This window comes from Nyctereutes procyonoides, unplaced genomic scaffold, assembly GCF_905146905.1.
Source record: "Nyctereutes procyonoides isolate TBG_1078 unplaced genomic scaffold, NYPRO_anot_genome, whole genome shotgun sequence".
Lineage (NCBI taxonomy): Eukaryota > Metazoa > Chordata > Mammalia > Carnivora > Canidae > Nyctereutes > Nyctereutes procyonoides.
In genome coordinates this window covers 17,323,803-17,343,783 of record NW_026575132.1, presented here as the reverse complement: position 1 = coordinate 17,343,783, position 19,981 = coordinate 17,323,803, and the positions used below count along the sequence as shown (strand labels likewise).

General features: G+C 37.9%; 1 protein-coding gene across 1 annotated transcript; it reads right to left on the bottom strand.

The window, feature by feature from the left end:
- Nucleotides 1-5,736: 5,736 nt before the first annotated feature.
- Nucleotides 5,737-6,354, bottom strand: LOC129522890 (60S ribosomal protein L17). Its single transcript, XM_055345406.1, has one exon. The coding sequence runs from the start codon at nt 6,333-6,335 to the stop codon at nt 5,781-5,783; it is 555 nt and encodes a 184-aa protein (XP_055201381.1). The 5' UTR covers nt 6,336-6,354; the 3' UTR covers nt 5,737-5,780.
- Between the last annotated feature and the right edge of the window lie 13,627 nt (nt 6,355-19,981).

Genomic DNA, 19,981 nt, shown 5'->3' with positions numbered 1-19,981 from the left:
TTATAGATTACTTTTACTTTCTCTAAAATCTCATATTAATGAAATTGTTCAATAATTACTTTTTGGTATCTATCTCATTCATTCAGCACAAATTTTATGACAATGATCCTTCCTATAGTTTTTTTCATTAGTAAGTAGTATTCCATTGTATAAATGCCACAATGCATTTATTCATTCAACTGTTAATGGACATTAGGGTGGTTTCTAGTTTAAACAAATATTATTAAGAGCAATGTTGCTATAGATATTTACTCATCAATGCTTTTAAGAATGTATTGAGATTTATGTACCTTTGCCTGAGCATATGTTATATTTACTTTTAGACTTCATTTTAACTTAATAAATAACTTTGGACTTACAGAAACATTGCAATAGAACAGAGAGTTCCTGTTTACTTTTCACCTTAATTCCCTTAATGCTAACATCTTGCATAATTATGGTAAAACTCAAAATTAAGAAGGTAATATTGGTGCAACACTGTCTGCTAGATTATAGACTTTGTTTGAAGTTCCCCAGGTTTCCACTATTGGATTCTCCGTGTTCTAGGACTCCGTGTGGGACACCAGATTCCATTTAGTTATCATTTCTCCTTAGTCTCCTCCAACCTATGGCAGTTTCTCAGTCTTTCCTTGCCTTTATAACCTTGATCATTTTGAAGAGCAGTAGTCAGGTATATTGTAGCATGCATTTGATGTTTTCTAATGATTAGACTGAGAATATGAATTTTGAGGAAAAAAGTCACAGAGAATATGTACTTTTTTGGGTACATAGTGTATCGTATCAGAGGTAAGTGATGTCAGTATGTCCTGGACTGGTGATGTGACTGTTGGTCATTTGGTTAAGATGGAGCCTGCCAGACTTCTCCACAATAACTTCACTATTTTTCCCTTTCTGTGCTCTGTGTTATTGATGTATCTATCTATCCATATATATTAAATATGTTTATCATTAAAATCTACATAAAATAAAATGAATTCATACTTATCCCCCCAATTCCTATCTACTACCACAGGATCCCTGTAAGATTGCTAAGTAGTATTCTCACAGTGGGAAACCTGGCTTTCATCACTTTTATTTACTTATTTGTTCAATGCTTATATACCTATTAAATGGTATACCTATTAAATTAGTATAGTTTCAAAATTGCTAGCATGTACCCCTATAAGAAATAGCTTACTAATTGGAATATAGTGTTTTGTACATTTATGTGTTTATCCTTAGAATATCAAGTCAAACACTATTTATTCCTTCAACATGATCAGTAATCACAGCTCTAATGCTATCTAGCTCTGTGGTATTGGAAAAATTACTTGTCCTTTATGCTTCAGTTTTATCATCCGTAAGATGGAGAATATAATAGTAAGTACCTTCTTGATTGTAAATAGTAGAAGCCTGGCACATAATAAACATTAGATAAGTATTTGCTGCTACTCTATCACCCATTAATCATTAACAAGGCATTGACTTGCAATTATTTCGCATAAATTTTACATTATGATTCACTTTGTCTTTGTCCTCTTTAGGTTGTGAACTTTTTAAGAGTGGGAATTAAATCTTTGTTTCTTTACACAGGTGTCTTTCATGATTAAGTTCTCAAAAGATATTTGCTGATGTTATTGAGTAATAGGTACATGTTAAATATTAATAAAACCAAACAATACAAAATAATAAATGTATGTTAATGTGCTAATAAATGATAATTGTTCAATGTTAACTTTTCCTAGTCACAAGTTTGTTTTAATGTAATTCTTCTTGAGAAAGTACAAATATGCATATATCTTTCTTCTAAAAACTTACAGAATTGTGTCTAAAATCCTATCTATTTGATCTCTCCCTTTGGATTAACAGTTTTTTCAAATTCCTTTGAAGGCAAAATACAACATGATGTGTCATAAGAGCTAATCAACTCTCTTTTATCTTTCTATCTCAAAAAACAAGGCTTGGCCAAGATGGCACAAAATGAAGAGGAGATGGGAAGGTAACAATACCAAGATTGCAATTACTCTGTATCAAGGACAACTATTTAGCAAGAATTAAAATATAGATGTTAAATCATGATTTCTCTTTAGGGGAAGATAGAATATCTTCTTTCATAATGACATATTTTATTCTTATTGCAGTAATCTGTTCTGCAAAGAATCTGTGCCCTTTCATTTCTGTGAGTATTTTGCATTAGAGAGATATAAGAGATATTTTTAACTGTCTTTATTTTTTGAATCTGTAATTAGGAACTACTTTACACTAGAGAATATATATGAATAAAATAACAGCTACATAGGTTTCAAATTATTTTATTAAGCCTCCAAAGAATGTAGAGAAATCATGTGCTTAGGGAGTCAGGAAGTGTATTACCCTGAATATAATAATTTGGAAATCTTGAACAAAATTAATATAAAGTAATTAAATATTTTTAGAACTGTTAACATTTGTGCTTTAGCAATAGCATTCGACAATGTTTAAGTAGCTAACAAAAAGGGAATTTAATTTGTCTAAAAATACTATTTAACCAAAATGATTACTGTAATTTCTAGCTTCTGGGGAATTTTCATAATGTAATGTCAGAAAAGGAGACAAAATTGTTAGATAGAAACCGATTTCCTCAAATTTCCATAATATTCTTATAAGTTCAGATTCAAATGCATTAGTACATATTAGTAGACTCTCAAATGTTACAAATTTATATCAGGTGTTGGGTATAATCTATCTCAACTGAGGCAAAATTTACTGCCTTAGAGAAAGAGATACACTCTGTATTTTTGCTAACATGTCACACTAACCATAAGCATAGATTTCTATGAAAGCAGGAACACTCAATTGCTATGTACTAAAAAATAAAAACTGTTTTATTGTGTTATAGCTAAGATCATAAAATATCTGCAGTGAAGGTACTCACTAGTTGTCAAACTTTTATTCATAAATCATTTCTTGATTAGGCATTCTGGTTAATGCACTGGACTACACATTTGGGAAATATAAAGATCAAATAACAAGAACAACAACAACACAAAATCAAAAACCCAACGCTATTTGTGTATACACGGAATTACAATAGAAGGTTGGAATTGAAAAGGGATCTGATTAACATATTTAGAATTATGCAAATAAAAGGTAATATTAAAATTATGTTGTTACAGTGAAATCAGCCACAAAGAAAAGCTTGGTGACCTGCTTAGAAAGGACTTGTCCTTGATCTACGATGCCTTTGTGGCATCAAATCATAATCATTTTAATATCAGCATATTTTAGGGGGAGGAGATGGTAGAAAATATTATGATAAACACATACCAACATTTTATGTTCTAACTAATAACATTATTTTTTAAACCATACTGTTTCCTGGGGCGCCTGGAAGCCTCAGTGGTAAGCATCTGACTTTGGCTCAGGTCATGCTCACCGAGGAGTCTGCTTGGCTTTCTGCCCCTCCCCCCCACTCATGTTCATTCTCTCAAATAAATAAATAAAATCTTAAAACAATCATATACTGTTTCCTTGTTTAGCATCACAAAGTTTAAGTTTTCTTCACATTTAAAGTGTTATAAGTATTAGTATAAAGATTCTTTTAACTTACTGTAGGGCCTTGACAAATACGCATTTTTAACATCACAGATACATATTACTTTTCATACCATGGTTTTAATCATTTGGCACCATTCAGATTGTTACTAGAATTTCAAAGCACAGCAAAGAATACCACGGTATTGTCTGTATTTTTTATTTAGATGAATACATAGGTTTATTTTTCCTTTAACTGACTCTAGCACTACTGGAAGTTAAATAATTTTTCTTGAGAGTGAGCCAGAAGCTTTCGACAGACACATTTTGATGACTCAAAATGATTGGTCAAATCAATCTCTGTTTCCAAATTTCTCTGATCTGTTCTGGGATAGTCATCAGTTTTAACAGCCTCAGATTTCTCAATGTCAAAACAAAATTCAATTTTGTCGGGATGCCTGGGTGGCTCAGCGGTTTAGTGCCTGCCTTCAGCCCAGAGCATGATCCCGGAATCCTGGGATCAAGTCCCTCATCGTGCTCCCTGCATGGAGCCTGCTTCTCCCTCTGCCTGTGTCTCTGCCTCTCTCTGTGTGTATCTCTCATGAATAAATAAATAAAATCTTAAAAGAAATTCAATTTTATCTACTTGTGGGTTTATTCTTCTTGGGTTGGTTCTGCAATGCAATAGACTATTGCTTTACAAGAAGGTAACTGAATATTGTAATTCTTCCAAAGATGAATATTTACTTCTTTTATAGTCAGTGTATACTTCATAGATCTAGGTCCGTCTATTCTGCTTATACAAAACCTTTTTGTTTCAAAGATGCCAAATGTGTGTTAATGCATATCAGAAAAAATAAAACAAGACAGAGAAAAACATATTGTTTCCCATTGTTTGTACAGAATCCATTACACACACATGTATTTTTAAGGAATGATGTGGCTCAGGCTACACAAACACAGGTAAATTTATTACTCCAACCAAATGTGTATGTGAGTCCAGATGGGGACCCTAAATTATTTGAGCAGTTTTGGCAGTAGTGCTCTGAACAACAGCTACCTGTCCTGGACTGGTGGGGTTATTCTCCCAGAAAAAAGTCCCATTGAATTTAAATCACTTCCAGTGAATCTATAGCTACGAGCCTCAGGAAAAAGAATTGTTCGCTTCACTAGAAGCAGAAAAAAATATTCATATTGTTTTGCAAGAGGCTGTTTCTATTTTTCAAACTATATTGCTTTTTGAATTATGAATGCAATAATGTTTGTTGTAATAAATTCCAACAATATAGAATAAAATATTATAAAACTTTATCCCCTTCCCCCTACTATCTCTCTTCCCAAGGATAATCCTTGTTGGGTGCCTTTTGCGATTTTAGTGTATATAAACATACTTACTGTGTGAACATTCCCATACACATTGAATTTAACTATATGCTTGCTATATAACCATCAAGAATATCACATAGAGATCTAGCTATTCTTCAACTGCAGAATTTTATATGTGGACATGCTATTATTTTCTCAACAATTTCCTATTATAGGCTATCTAGGTTGATTCATTTTCTACTTTTCTGTAATTAACATGCTGTTATAAATACTTCTGTTAGAATCTTTGCAAATATGTACCACATTCTTGTAGGATTCTTAGAAGTAAAGTCATTGCTACAAAGACCTGTGTATTTAATATTTGGATAGATAATACCAAATTGTTTATGATAACAGGATTGTGCTTTTTTTAAAAAAATATTTTATTTATTTATTCACAGAGAGAAGCATGAACATAGGCAGAGGGAGAAGCAGGTTCCCTAGAAGGAGGCTGATGTGGGACTTGATCCCCAGACCCTGTCTTCACGACCTGAGCCAAAGACAGATGCTCAACCACTGAGCCACCCAGGTACCCCGGATTGTGCTTTTTGATATCCACACCAAGTGTATGCATGATTCTCTACACTTTCACAAATGCCAACTATCATCATTATATTTCTTTTAATTTTATTTTGTATATTTAGATATTTAATCACCTGGAATTTATTTCATGTATAGTGTGAAGTGGAACTCAAACACCGTTTTTTTTCCAAGTAAGTATAAAGGCTGAGAATCATTTATGCATTGCTTATGCTTTCTCTAGCAATTTTATTATAAACTGTATTCTGAAATGTAATGCCTGTATTGCTTAAGGTTCTTAGATGCAAACAGCAAAATCTACTTGGGCTAGTCTCTGCATAAAAGGAATTTGTTTCAGGATTTTTTTTTTTTTTATTTTTATTTGCATTTATTCTATGCAGAATTTACTCCCGGGCCATAAGTTTTTGTTTCTTCAGTTTCTTCTGGGATATCTTTTTCTTCTGTGCAACCTCCTCTTCTGGTTTAGGAACAATCTGCTCTTTTTCAGTAAGAATCATCTCAATGTGGCAGGGAGAGCTCATGTATGGATTAATCCGGCCATGAGCCCTGTAGGTTCTACGTCGCATCTTGGGGGCTTTATTCACCTGGATGTGCTCAATGACCAGAGAATCTACATCTAAACCCTTAAGTTCAGCATTACTCTCCGCATTTTTAAGCATGTGCAGTAAAAATTCAGCACTCTTCTTGGGCCACCGACCCTGTGTCCAGCCCCACTGTTTGGCCTGCGCACACCTACCAACTCCACCATTGTAGCGACGGAATGGCACACACTGCTTCTGCAAAGTGACATCTTTCAGATACTTGGTGGCTTTTCGAATATGCATACCCTTGATGGCCTGGGCAGTTTCACGTGTGTTCTTAAAGTGAACACGAAGATTTGAACCTCTCGACTTGCATGATTTTGTAGGGTTTTCTGGGTCCAGCGAGTAGCGAACCATCTCCGGAGGTCACCTCAGGCCGCTCCTTCAGGATGTTATATAGCTCACAGAGTTATCAAATTCCTAGAGAATCAAATTATAGTCAAACTTCCAGGACACTGCCTGAACCACTGTGCTTAACCAACTCAGATGACAGCCACACCCAACCAATAGGACATTGCCACATCAGCAGTCACCACTCAAGCCATAAAAAAATGGAAGCCTGTTAATTCACATGGTTGGACTAAAACTAAGGCTCACCTAAGTGCATTTTATTGCAGGAAGCTGGTCCATCTGCTTGTCTCTAGCTATAGCACAAGCTAGAAATACCACATTTCATTAAATCTAAATTTTACATCAACTGTAAAATACACGATTATTTTATGTACCACTAGTGAAAAAAATGCTGGCTATTAAACACTGACATAATGCTTTCACTTAGAATTTATTATGCTTTTAAGTAGACTGTACCCTCAACATGGAGCTCAAACTCATGACCTCAAGATCATGAGTCACATGTTCTACCGACAGAGATAGCCAGGCACCCCTAATTTATAATTATTGAAAAAGACAATAGTTTGGATTTATTCAGATAGATTTGCATTGCATGTTCTTATGTCTTTATAAAAAGGAAATTATAGATAAAATGATTTGGTTAAACTATTCTAAAACTTTATTGAAGGAATCAGGCTCCTTAAGATATTCCTGATTTCAAACAAGGAAATGGAGGCAAGCAAACTCCTTACATCAGAATGCAGCTTCGAGAGGGATTGGAGGGCACAACACTCCATCTAGAATCATTCTTGAAAATAGGATTCCACTCACGTAGAGGAAGAGGCAAAAAGTCCCCTGCTCTTTCCACCCACTCTTCTAATCATTCTATTAGAAAAGGCTTACATTGTGGCAATACACCATTAAATGGCATTAACAAAAATTGTTCTATTCAGAATATGGAAAGAGTGATTTCCATTCTTTGGATATATATCTAGAAGTCCAATTTAGGATCATCATTCTTCACAAAAAAATTATTTATTTATTTTAGAGAGGGAGAGAGAACATGAATGGGAGGAGCAGAGGGAGAGAAATCCTCAAGCAGATTCCCTGCTGAGCACGGAGCCTTGGGGCTCCATTCCAGGCCCCTGAGATCATGATTTGAGCAGAAATCAAAAGTTGGACACTTAACCGACTGAGCCACCCAGGTGCCCCTAGGATCATCATTCTTAGGAGGGCTGCCCTCTTTGACTCAGACTTCTTCTTAATACAGAAGTACAAAAAAAAAATTACAGAATTTCACATTTGTAACTTCTTAGTGAAAGGGTAGTGTCGGAAAAAAATAGCTTTACATCGATGAGAAAATGTCAACAGAATATATGTATGCAAATGAAAAGAAAATGCTCCAGAAGGAAATCCATCAAATAAGAAGCAGTGAATACCTCTGGGGATGATATTGAGATGAAGGAAAGATGGACATAGTTTGATGAAAAACTTTCATTTTTTTTATATATTTAGTTTCTGTTAGGTTTTTTTTTATAAATTAATTTTTATTGGTGTTCATTTACCAACATACAGAATAACACCCAGTGCTCATCCCGTCAAGTGTCCCCCTCAGTGCCCATCACCCATTCACCCCCACCCCCCAACCTCCTCCCCCTCCACCACCCCTAGTTCATTTCCCAGAGTTAGAAGTCTTTATGTTCTGTCTCCCTTTCTGATATTTCTCACACATTTCTTCTCCCTTCCCTTATATTCCCTTTCACTATTATTCATATTCCCCAAATGAATGAGAACATACACTGTTTGTCCTTCTCTGGTTACTGTGGCCAAGTTCAAAAAGGGTGTTGCCTGAGTTCTCCTCTAGGATTTTGATGGAATCTTGTCTCACATTTAGATCTTTCATCCATTTTGAGTTTATCTTTGTGTATGGTGCAAGAGAGTGGTCCAGTTTCATTCTTCTGCATGTGGATGTCCAATGTTCCCAGCACCATTTATTGAAGAGACTGTCTTTCTTCCAGTGGATCGTCTTTCCTCCTTTATCGAATATTAGTTGACCATAAAGTTCAGGGTCCACTTCTGGGTTCTCTGTTCTGTTCCATTGATCTATGTGTCTGTTTTTGTGCCAGTACCACACTGTCTTGATGAACACAGCTTTGTAGTACAACCTGAAATCTGGCATTGTGATGCCCCCAGATATGGTTTTCTTTTTTTACAATTCCCCTGGCTGTTTGGGGTCTTTTCTGATTCCACACAAATCTTAAAATAATTTGTTCTAAGTCTCTGAAGAAAGTCCATGGTATTTTGATAGGGATTGCATTATACGTGTAAATTGCCCTGGGTAACATTGACATTTTCACAATATTAGTTCTGCCAATCCATGAGCATGGAATATTTTTCCATCTCTTTGTGTCTTCCTCAATTTCTTTCAGAAGTGTTCTATAGTTTTTAGGGTATATTTTGAGAACCATTTGAATGGTAAATGGTCCTCAACCTATTATTTTCAGGTTGTAGGTGTCCTTCTGTCTAAAATGAGTCTCTTGTAGACAGCAAATAGATGGGTCCTGCTTTTTTATCCAGTCTGAAACTCTGCGCCTTTTGATGGGGTCACTAAGCCCATTCACGTTCAGAGTTACTATTGACAGATATGAGTTTAGTGTCATCATGATATCTATTCAGTCCTTGTTTTTGTGGATTGTTCCACTGAACTTCTTCTTAAAGGGGAATTTTAAGAGTCCCCCTTAAAATTTCTTGCAGAGCTGGTTTGGAGGTCACATATTCTTTCAGTTCCTGCCTGTCTCGGAAGCTCTTTATCTCTCCTTTCATTTTGAATGAAAGCCTTGCTGGATAGAGTATTCTTGGTTGCATGTTCTTCTCATTTAGGACCCTGAATACATCCTGCCAGCCCTTTCTGGCCTGCCACGTCTCTGTGGAGAGGTCTGCTGTTACCCTAATATTCCTCCCCATGAAAGTCAGGGACTTCTTGTCTCTTGCTGCTTTAAGGATCTTCTCTTTATCTTTGGAATTTGCAAGCTTCACTATTAGATGTCAAGGTGTTGAACGGTTTTTATTGATTTTAGGGGGGGATCTCTCTATTTCCTGGATCTGAATGCCTGTTTCCCTTCCCAGATTGGGAAAGTTTTCAGCTAGGATTTGTTCAAATACATATTCTGGCCCTCTGTCCCTTTCGGCACCCTCGGGAACCCCAATTAAACGTAGGTTTTTCTTCCTTAGGCTGTCATTTATTTGCCTTAATCTGTCTTCATGGTCCTTTAGTTGTTTATCTCTTTTTTCCTCAGTTTCCCTCTTTGCCATTAACTTGTCTTCTATGTCACTCACTCGTTCTTCCACCTCGTTAACCCTCGTCGTTAGGACTTCTAGTTTGGATTGCATCTCATTCAATTGATTTTTAATTTCTGCCTGATTGGATCTAAATTCTGCAGTCATGAAGTCTCGTGAGGCCTTAATGCTTTTTTCTAGAGCCACCAGTAGCTGTAGAATAGTGCTTCTGAATTGGCTTTCTGACATTGAAGTGTAATCCAGATTTTGTAACTCTGTGGGAGAGAGGGCTGTTTCTGATTCTTTCTTTTGAGGTGAGGTTTTCCTTCTAGTCATTTTGCTCAGTGCAGAGTGGCCAAAAACAAGTTGTATTGGAACACGGGGGAGTATCACTGGTCCGTCCAGCTGGTCTTCTGGGGGAGGGGCCTGCTGTGCTGATTTTCAGGTGTTAGCACTTGGGGGAGCTGCTCTGCCCCTGCCTTTTGCCGGGCTCAGCGGGGGTTGTTTACCCCGTGGGGCCCCAGGAGGATCAGCCGCAGTTGCTATGGCAACTCTGGAAGCCTGGATTCAGCCTCCGCAGGAACTACAGGCTCGGGGCTCTCGGTTCTCCGTCCGCAGGGCCTGGAGGCTCCGGGGCGGGGCCGCTGATCTGCTCAGCTCGGGCAGGAGCGTCCTCGCTGTCCTGGGCCCTCCCGGACTCTGCCTGTCCCAGGGGGAGGCCGGATCCTGGGCTGTGTCCCAGCGCCCTGTGCTCCGGGGCCTGCGCTGTTGGATTCGCGCTCCCCCCCCCGCAGCCCCCTCCCTGGAGCCGCGCCCGAGCCCCTCCGAGCTGCTCCGGTCGGTCCCGCCGTGCGCGCTGCAGCCCTTAGGGAGCTCGGGGCGCTCTCCCGGGGCGCAGGTGTCTGTTAGTGTCCCCGGGAGCCCGAGGGCCTCCCCGCCCTCCTGGGTCCTGCTCCACCTCCCTGCGAGCCCCTTTCCGCCCGCCCGGGAAGGTTGGTGCAGCTCCTGCTCCTCCGGGACGGGGCTCTCCTGTCCTGGGGACACTCGCCTCGGCCCTAGCCCGGCTCCTCGCGGGGCTCCTCCCCCTCGGAGGCCTTTTGTTTCTATTTCTTTTTCCCCGTCTTCCTTGATGGAAGCGCGAACTTTTCTCACTGTAGCATTCCAGCTGGTCTCTCTTTACATCTCAGGCCGAATTCGTAGATTTTCAGGATGATTTGAAGCTTATCTAGGTAATTTGGTGGGGACAGGTGATTTGGGGACCCTGCTCTTACGCCATCTTGCCCCTCCTCCAGGTTTTTTTTTTTTTTACAACAAAGAAGGATGCATGAAATCTCTATGTAGGTAAAATATTAATTAGCATTTCTATAAGGATACAGATTAATATTATCAAGATGTCATCTGGGTCCTTCCTGCCCAGTGAAATCTAGAATTGCCGTAAAACATCAGCTTCTTGGCCTGCATAATTGCTAACCTCCAGATTCCAAGAATTTACTCTTTTATGGTCATTTGTGTTTTTTCCTCTCTCCTTAGGTGCTCTGTGTTATAGTAAGAGATGGGCTGAGACATATAGCTGGACAGCCCCAAGGTTTTCCTAATGATCCATTCATATGAAAGCTTTGGAAGCAATGCAGGCCTTTATGAAGACTTCACATGGGAAGTGAGGGAGGGATTCAATCCTACACAATCTAAAATGCTTATTTACAGTTCTGTTTTCCAAAGATGTGTTTCCCTGCCTTTCACTCCAGCATTTCCTCTCCTATCTCTCCTTCTATATAGCCCTGAAGCTACTCAGGTTCTCTCTCTCTCTTCCCAATTTTCAATTTCTTTCTATTTGCCTTATTTAGCTCCTACTGCCAATTTTCACTTATTAACATTTCAGGGTGCCTCTGTAGAATACAGTGGTGATTTTGGAAAGAAGTTATTGTTAAAGGAGCCAATTATTATTACTTGTTATGTTATGCCTTCCTCCCTTGAAAGAAAAAGAATAACCTTGTAAATCTTAAAATTCTTCTGATTCAGGGCCCACTACCTTTCCTTGTACTTGGAATTTTCTTGTTAGTGTTTTCTAACATAGGAAGTATCTCTCATCTCCTTGAAGGTTCCTATTAACCAAACTGGCCTCTACTCCACCCTGTTCAGGAAAGGGCTTTGCTTCTCATTATTTCTGCATCTGGGCTGAGTCATACTTGCATGAACTTTAGTTCCCCAATTGCTTCCAGTCCTAAAAAGATGATCCTGTTTTGTTCTGTGGGGGAATGCTGTATTTTCCTCTTCTTCATCCCAAATTATCTCCATTTACTATGATAATTTATGGAGACACTTAGGGCTCTTAGATGCTGTGTGGTTCCCTAAAATATTCTGCACCAAACTGCTTCTGCAGTGACTTACCATAACCAAACCGGATTCTTCAAACTAAGTTCAATAGCACCTGCTGGTAGGGCTCATTTCAATCATCTCTGATTTGAAAGAATATGCAGAGCACTATTCAGATATGCATCATCTAGAATTGAAGAAAAAAATCTTGGATTAAAACAAAATTTCAATCAATACTTGAATTAATATATGTATTTCATTGGAATATACAGTGGGATACAAGATAGCAACGAAGAGTCAATGATTCAGAGCTCTATGCAGCAAACCACATAGATCTCATGATCATGACAAGAAAACAAGTCATATAGGAATAGTCAATAATTCCATTTACATAATGTTCAAAAGCTCATAAGTTTCAACATGAAACCGGTTACTGCCATTTCCCATGAAATAATCTGTGTCTCTGTAATTTTAGGAAGAGAAAGTAGACTTTGTTAGCGAAAAATGCTAGTTGTAACCTATTACACCAGGCTTATAAAATACCTTGACCCTGAGAAATTCCTCAGAGATTAGGCACATGACCTTTGAAACACCCCAGAGGCTGAACTCCAAGAATGGGATGAATGGCATGAGATAATGTCAGGTAGAGTTTCATCCTGGAGATTTCTGTGAAGCAGGAAGCAGCTATTTTACAATATCTTCCTCAGTGTTCTAGGGGAATCAAGACTGATAATTAAGAACTGTCTGAGGAGAAACTGGCAACTAATGAAAAAGCACTGAATACAAAGCTCTGCAACCTTAAAATCAGTTCTCAGATTGTATCTCTCAGGAGAGTTCCCTTTACACTGACACACGCTCCCACGGTGTCCCAGCAGCATCAGCCACGCAGAAGAGACACGTCCCTTTCACACACACTCTATTTGCAAAAGTAGGTCAACAGCAATTCCTGACTTCAGGAGGGCAGGTGGCATGGTTCTCCAGTACAGAAGTTTTGCACATGTGCTCACAGCAGTCATGCCTATGACTCGGACCAGGAACCAAAAAACAGCTCATTAGAAGTTTTACTCTATCAATGTGTAAATGTTTCCATAGGAAAAAAAACTCCCCAAACTCCAAATTATATGATCCCCAAACTAATCAGTTTCGGGCAAAAAATGTCAACTGATAAACCAGAAAGTACTAAGAAAACTCTTGTTCAATATGTCTGTCTTCATCCACTCACTAGAAGAAATGAAATTAATGTAAAACTCACTAGAAAAGGGAAACATTTATTATATAAGCATTCATCAACCAGCTTGAAGGGAGTTTATGGCCTCACACAGCATAGAGCAGCACAGAACTTTTGCCCTTTTGAGAGCTTCCCCTTGGAGGAAAGGATAAACCTTCCACATATCATGTCAACAGACTCTTCATAGATCATAAGCTACTTGAGTTAAAAAAAAATAAGGAAAATATATTAGGAAAAAGAAAAATGTGTGGGAAATGGGAGAATATTATTTAAAACAGAACAGCAAGAGATTAATTTTGAACAATTTTGCCTAAACTACTTGTCCACCTTTTCCGTAGACAGGGTAATCAGGTTTTTTGTTTGGTTTTGTTTTTTTAATTAAATGGTTGTCAATCTTGTAAATGAAAACTGTGGCTCTCCTACAGCTATGAGAAAAGTTAGGGACACATTTAGCTGGAAGATATATTAGATTCCATTTTATTCTTCTCTCTGCCTTTGAGAAACTCCACCTTAGAACAGGCCAAGTCAGAAAAGTTTTAGAGTTATGCTTTGTATATTTTTCTCTATCTTTACTTAACCACTTTTTTTCTTCCAGCCTTGAAATGTCTTTGGTTATAAAGAAGGTGAAATTTCATTACACTAAATTAGCAATTCTCAAAGACTTGTATGCTTAGGTTCCTCATTAGGTGATTGTTTAAAAAAAAATCCTATTCCTAGATATTATATCTGAAGATACTGACTCGGAAGATCTCATAGGATTTAGCAATCTTCATTTAAACCAGAACCCCTGTTGGCTCCATGGTCAGAGATCTGCATACCACCCTTTGATAAACATTGGTCTAAAGTGATGGGCAACATAAATCAATCCATTCAAGTATTTTTTCAAAACCTGCAATAAAGTAGATGACCAGGAGACCCACCTGCTACCATTTATGATGGCACTCAAAGGAAGTTGTGTGCTTCTAATATGCTGATTCTTTATGGGATCTTTGGCATTTGCTTTCCTGTGACTCCATCAATCTCATAGTGAATTCCATTGCTAATAAAACACTAATACAGCCCCTGTGGAGAGACAAGATAAAAAGACTTTGGCACTGACCTCGAGAAGCTTAATGGTGTTTTAGGGGAGCAAATCCAAGCAGACCAGTTACAGAAGAGAAATAGTTGCAGGGAGGTGGCACTTGGCTGAGCCTTGAAGGAGTAGCATTTCAGCAGGCATCTAAGTGGATAGAATTCATTCTTATTAGATAGACAGTATGGACCTATGCTCAGATAGAGAGACATTCAATTGTACATTAGGAAATGACTAATGATCCAGGTTGACCATAGTGTGATGATGTGACAATTCTCTAAGTGGTATGTTTGCAGTCTAAAATTCTTTAGTAAATGATTTGGGTGGGGGGGGGGAGGATAAAGAAGAGAGGAGAAAACAGTTGACATAATTTTCCCCTGATGGTAACAATAACAAACTCTGTAATATTTAATCTTATTTTATCGTCAGGTTAATTATTTAGTGAAAGGACAAGAAATTAAAATCCTCTAGCAATAAGGAAGGAGGAAAAGGGAGGGAAGCAGAATGGAATGAGAGGGCCAGATGACACCAATGTGCTTGAAAAGAACATTCCCCAACTGCTGGGGTTATTGTGATCCTTCCTATTGGATTAAACTTGGCATAAAAAACTCCTTAGGAATTGGCAGCCACACAAAGGGAGGCCAAAAGGAGATAGACATGATTTTAAAACACAGTCAGCTCAAAAGCTCCCAAGAAATTACTTAATGTACTCAAGCAAGTGTAATATGTGATTTGCCTAAGAATAGTATATATAAATGCCATTTTTGATTGTGGTAATATGTAATGCTATTTTCAAGGCCAGTCCTTTGCTCCTAATTAAAATGGCTCTTAGAGAAATGAAAATCAATTTGCCTGAGGAATTTATCCCATCACATATGTGCTTATCCCATGAGATGCCCATCTCTAATAAGAACTTTAGCTTTGACACATCACTCTCATTTTAATTTATTTTTGACACTAGTTTTTAAATGACTTCTGAAATCTGGAAATGAATTACCTTTCCTTTTGCCAAAACAGGCTGCATTGCAGCAGGTTCTAGAGAAATCCACTTCACATGCTTTGGTCAGAAGAAATGTTTCTCCAAATTGAGATGATGAACCCTGAGAAATGTCAAATAAATTTGAATTGCTCTTCTTTGTATAAATATGCAGTCTGAGTAGAGATGACATGATCTCACATATTAACCATTATGGATCTGTGCTGTGTCATCATAATGGAGTCTGGGATAATTTATGCTTGTTTGTAAGCTCCATTAATTACCTAGTGTTTCTTCAATATGAGAGATTATGGTAAACAAAATCCCAGCTTTAAATATTTTCCCCTTGGGAAGCCTGTGTGGCTCAGTGGTTGAGCATCTGCTTCGGCCCAGGGTGTGATCTCGGAGACCTGGGATCGAGTCCCACATCGGGCTCCCTGCATGGAACCTGCTTCTCCCTCTGCCTGTGTTTCTGCCTCTCTCTGTGTGTATCTCTCATGAATAAATAAATAAAATCTTAAAAAAATATTTTCCCCAAAATCTACACATTTAGCGGAACTTATTAACCTCTACCCCCCACAAAAAAGGAAGGAAAAAGAAATAGCAAGATCTCTTAGAGCATCTATAAAAGTCAATTTCCACATAATTTTCCAGGAATCTATCTATTGCATTAAGTAAAACAATCTCTAACATGTTCTCTATGAACAGATACTAAGGGGGAACATGGGACTCTCTATCTATGTATTAAATAGTGTGAGTTTGCAGGAATGTGAAAGCAGAATTTATCCCAAATAGGTATGTGGGTAGACTGAACTGTTCTAGCAATGAGGATGTGCCCATTTTGAACATCATTGTGTAGGATCACAATAATCCCAGCAGTTGGGGAATGTTCTTTTCAAGTAAATTGGTGTCCTGTGGTTCTCTCATTCCGTTCTGCATTGTAAACTGCAAAGTTGTGTAGCAAACCTGAAAGAGCACCAAATCAATCTGCACATATTGAACAAATTGCTTGGCCTTGAGCCAATCATCTCACTTTTCTGAACCTCACTTTCTTCATCTGCAGGTAATGGATTTTGACCAGATGCTTGTTACTGAAAGCTTTAAAAATACAGAACATTGAGTCCCAACCAGACCTACTGGAACAGAATTAGTATATAACGAGAGTTATGGCTGATTCCTATGTCCATCAAGTTAGGGGAGCGCTGGTCTAAATGGTCTTTACGTTACTCCAAGTTGTACTTTTCTTTGAGATTCTCCTTCTCTGCAAGTTATCTTTTCTGCAAGAGAGGCAACATGCTTAGGAGAAGGTCAGTGTTTTCCTGAGTTTGGGAGTCAGACATATTTGGATTGGAAACCTGGCTCTAGCAGTTAGTTACTTTGTTACTCTGGGTAACTGACTTCACTTTGCTTAATCACAGTTTTCTTTCCTTCAGTATTGCATGTTATTGTGTTTTTTGCATGTTTTCTGTGTTAGCTAATGTATGTCAAGCCTCTGACCCACAAAGACGTAATAACTGGTAGTTGTAATTGTTGCTACTATTCCTATCATTTTTTACAACCTTGAATTTCCCTCCTTATTTCCTGTTAGCTAAGGGATAAGTGTAGATTCTAAGAGGGTATTGCTCTATAGTCAAAATGGCAGTCAGCTCACCTCTCTTGTCAGGGTCTCTGGACTGGGACTAGACCCTGGATAAGCATCCACATGTGACCTGCTGTCCATACTATAATTTGCAGAGACTAGTGATGATTTGGATGATTTGCTGCTATAACCAAATGCTTGACACTGTGGCAGGCCCTAGACCCATTTCCTTTCATACTTATAAGAAAGCAAAAAAGTTTCTCATCTCAAAAAGATTGCTAATATCAGATTTAAGTTTTGAAAAATATCAACCATTATATATTATTATACACTGATTGAGCTGAAAAAGGGGTCCAAACAACCTTAGTTCATGCACATGCACAGCCATGTGGGAAAGAAATTGGCCCCAAAGTGTCTCTCCCTATCTTGGCAGCCATCGCTAGTACAATTTACTTTGTCAGGGGGAGGTACCCAGCCACAGGGCAGGTCGAAGTCAATTTTATCTGGACCCAGCACCAGCTAGTTCCTAACATTTGGTATCTTTCATCAAGAAACAAAGGCCCACCCACCATATCTCTAAATTATTTGAAATTAAAAGTTGAAATTTGAAGTCAGCATTATTCATTTACTACATATTCATTTAGCCTTTATTTTAAAAATGTTATTATTCATTTATTTTTTTAATTGAAGTATAGTTGACATGCAATGTTACATTACCTTCAGGAGTACAACATAGTGATTCAACAAGTCTATGCACTATGCCTTGCTCAGCACAAGTGTAGCTCCCACCTGTCACCATGCAACACTATTATAGTACCATTGGCTGTATTCCCTATGCTGTGCTTTTTATCCTGGTGAAAGTTAGCATTATTTAGGTAAGCCTGGAATTTTTTTAAGTCTGGAATTTTTAAATTAATTTTAAAAATTTAATTACATTATTAAATTACTTTCATAAATAATATAATTATCTACAATTCTAATATTCAATATCTTCTTAGTTGCCTATGAAATAATCAATATTACACTTCACGTCCATGTTTCTCTCTCTAAAAGTTCATGTATGTACATACTTAGATATATAAGTTTATTTAATATCACAGTAAACTTTTGCAGCTGTTACAAATACCCCACTAATTCAGGAATTTCTACAAATTGAGATATAAAAGGAAACAATGAAATGAACTGGGAAACAATACTTAATTATGCAAGAATCAGAAACAATATCTGAGAAGAAGGTTGCAACAAGTTTCCTAATTAGTCTTTTCAGTTACTTGAAGGTTTTAACTCCTGGCTTTCCCCCACACTCTGAAGCAGTATATTTTTCCGATGTGGGCAGCATGGTAAAGCCCTTAGACCTTCAGAAAATTTGTCTGCATGTGCTTTTCTTTTGAATGTAGAGCAAAAGATGTTGGAGAGCTATTCTCTGGAGCTTGAAGAGTGTTTCTCAAAAGAGGAACATGTGCAGGTTAAGGTAACCTGGGCCAAGTGACAAGAGTCTTTGTGTCCTTTAATATACTTCCTATTTTGCACATGCCTGATAAGAGGAAACCTCTTAATGGAGGGCATGGTGTAGAATCATGAATGAGTTTTAGGGCAAAAAGGTTTTTTTTTTTTTTTTTTTTTTTAAGATTTTATTTATTTATTCATGAAAGACAGAGAGAGGCAGAAACTTAGGCAAAGGGAGAAGCAGGCTCCCTGCAGGGAGCCCAATGTGGGACTCGATCCCGGGACCCTGAGATTATGACCTGAGCTGAAGGCAGATGCTCAACCACTGAACACCCAGGCGTTCCAGAGCAAAAAGGTTTCTTCCGCTGATCATACAGAGACAGTTGGCTAAAACTGCCCAATACAACTCTAGCACACCAAGCTGTTCCAAGCAAATGCTCCTCTCTGGGAAATAGGTGGTTCATGTGGCCAGAACTTCTGTCTTAAAACTTGCCAAGAAAATTTTCTGTGTATTTGTGAAGACTCCCCTACATCATGGAATTTGGATAATTGAACCTAAGTTGGTGTGTTGCCGAGAAACTGATTTCTGCTCCTTCCTCATGCACCATGACCCATGTAATAAATACACCTTGTTATAGACAGTCTGGGATTTTTCTTTCTGAGACCCTGAGTGACCTAAACAATAAATCTAGTACATTCTTCACAAAGAGCTTCACTTTAAAGCTACGTTGTCTTGTACAAGCCATTAATATCCCAGAGCCTCAATTATATATTAATATAAAATGAAGACAATTATATTTATCATTCAGGGTTGCTTCGAGGATTAAATATGTTCATATACTTAGAAGGTGCTCAGTTAACTAAATATGAATGTCAAGCAAAAAAGACAAGTCTAAAACCTAGAAATATTTCTATCGGAATACATTTACAATTCATACTAGGGCAATTGAGGTATTATTTTCTCTTCCACAGCGCTTTGTTTTGTTGTAGTCAAATGTCTCTGAGAGTCACTATGATGAGGCCAGTGGCACCCTCTAGAGAGTGAGTGGTTCCCTACAAACATTTCAGAAAGAGACAGCAGGAAGCTGGGGCTGGTTGCTGAGTCAGGCTTCTACCCGAGGACTGCTAAGTTGGGTTAAGCCTGCAGATCTTCCATGGCTCGGAGGAAATGAGCTTTTAGTTGAAAGAAGCCCTAGGGCATGAGTAAGATGCCATTTGCTACATTTCTGAGATGTATTGTATAGAAAATAGCTGAAGCATTTATTTTCTCCAGTTTGTTTTTACTTTACTGAGTCCAATCACTGGAGGATTGAATACCAAAATCTTCACGCTTAGATTTCCTTAAAGCTACTCTTGTATTATGACTTTTCAAATTTCCTCAAAATATTTTGTAATATATACATGGTTCAGAGTTACTCTGCAGAGTCGCTATCCAACATCTAATATTGGATAACGACACAAGCTGAAGACCACGAAATGCATACATTTAAATATGGTTTTCTAAGTGTTTAGATATTTTGTGTTTTATAGTTCATATGTTTCCTAAAGGACTCGGGGTAACTAGTGGTATTGATATACATCCAAAATAAGCATTTGGAATAAAAATTTTAAAATTCAGACCAAGATCTATAGCAGAAGAGAACAAATGCAGAATCAGAAATTTAGGATTAGTGAGCTAGTCTTACTGAATTCAAAATTTATGTCTGAGTCCCAGAATCCAGGAGCAGAAAGTGTTCACATTGAATGAAATGGCTATCACATTCATCATGTGAAAAAAATAAAA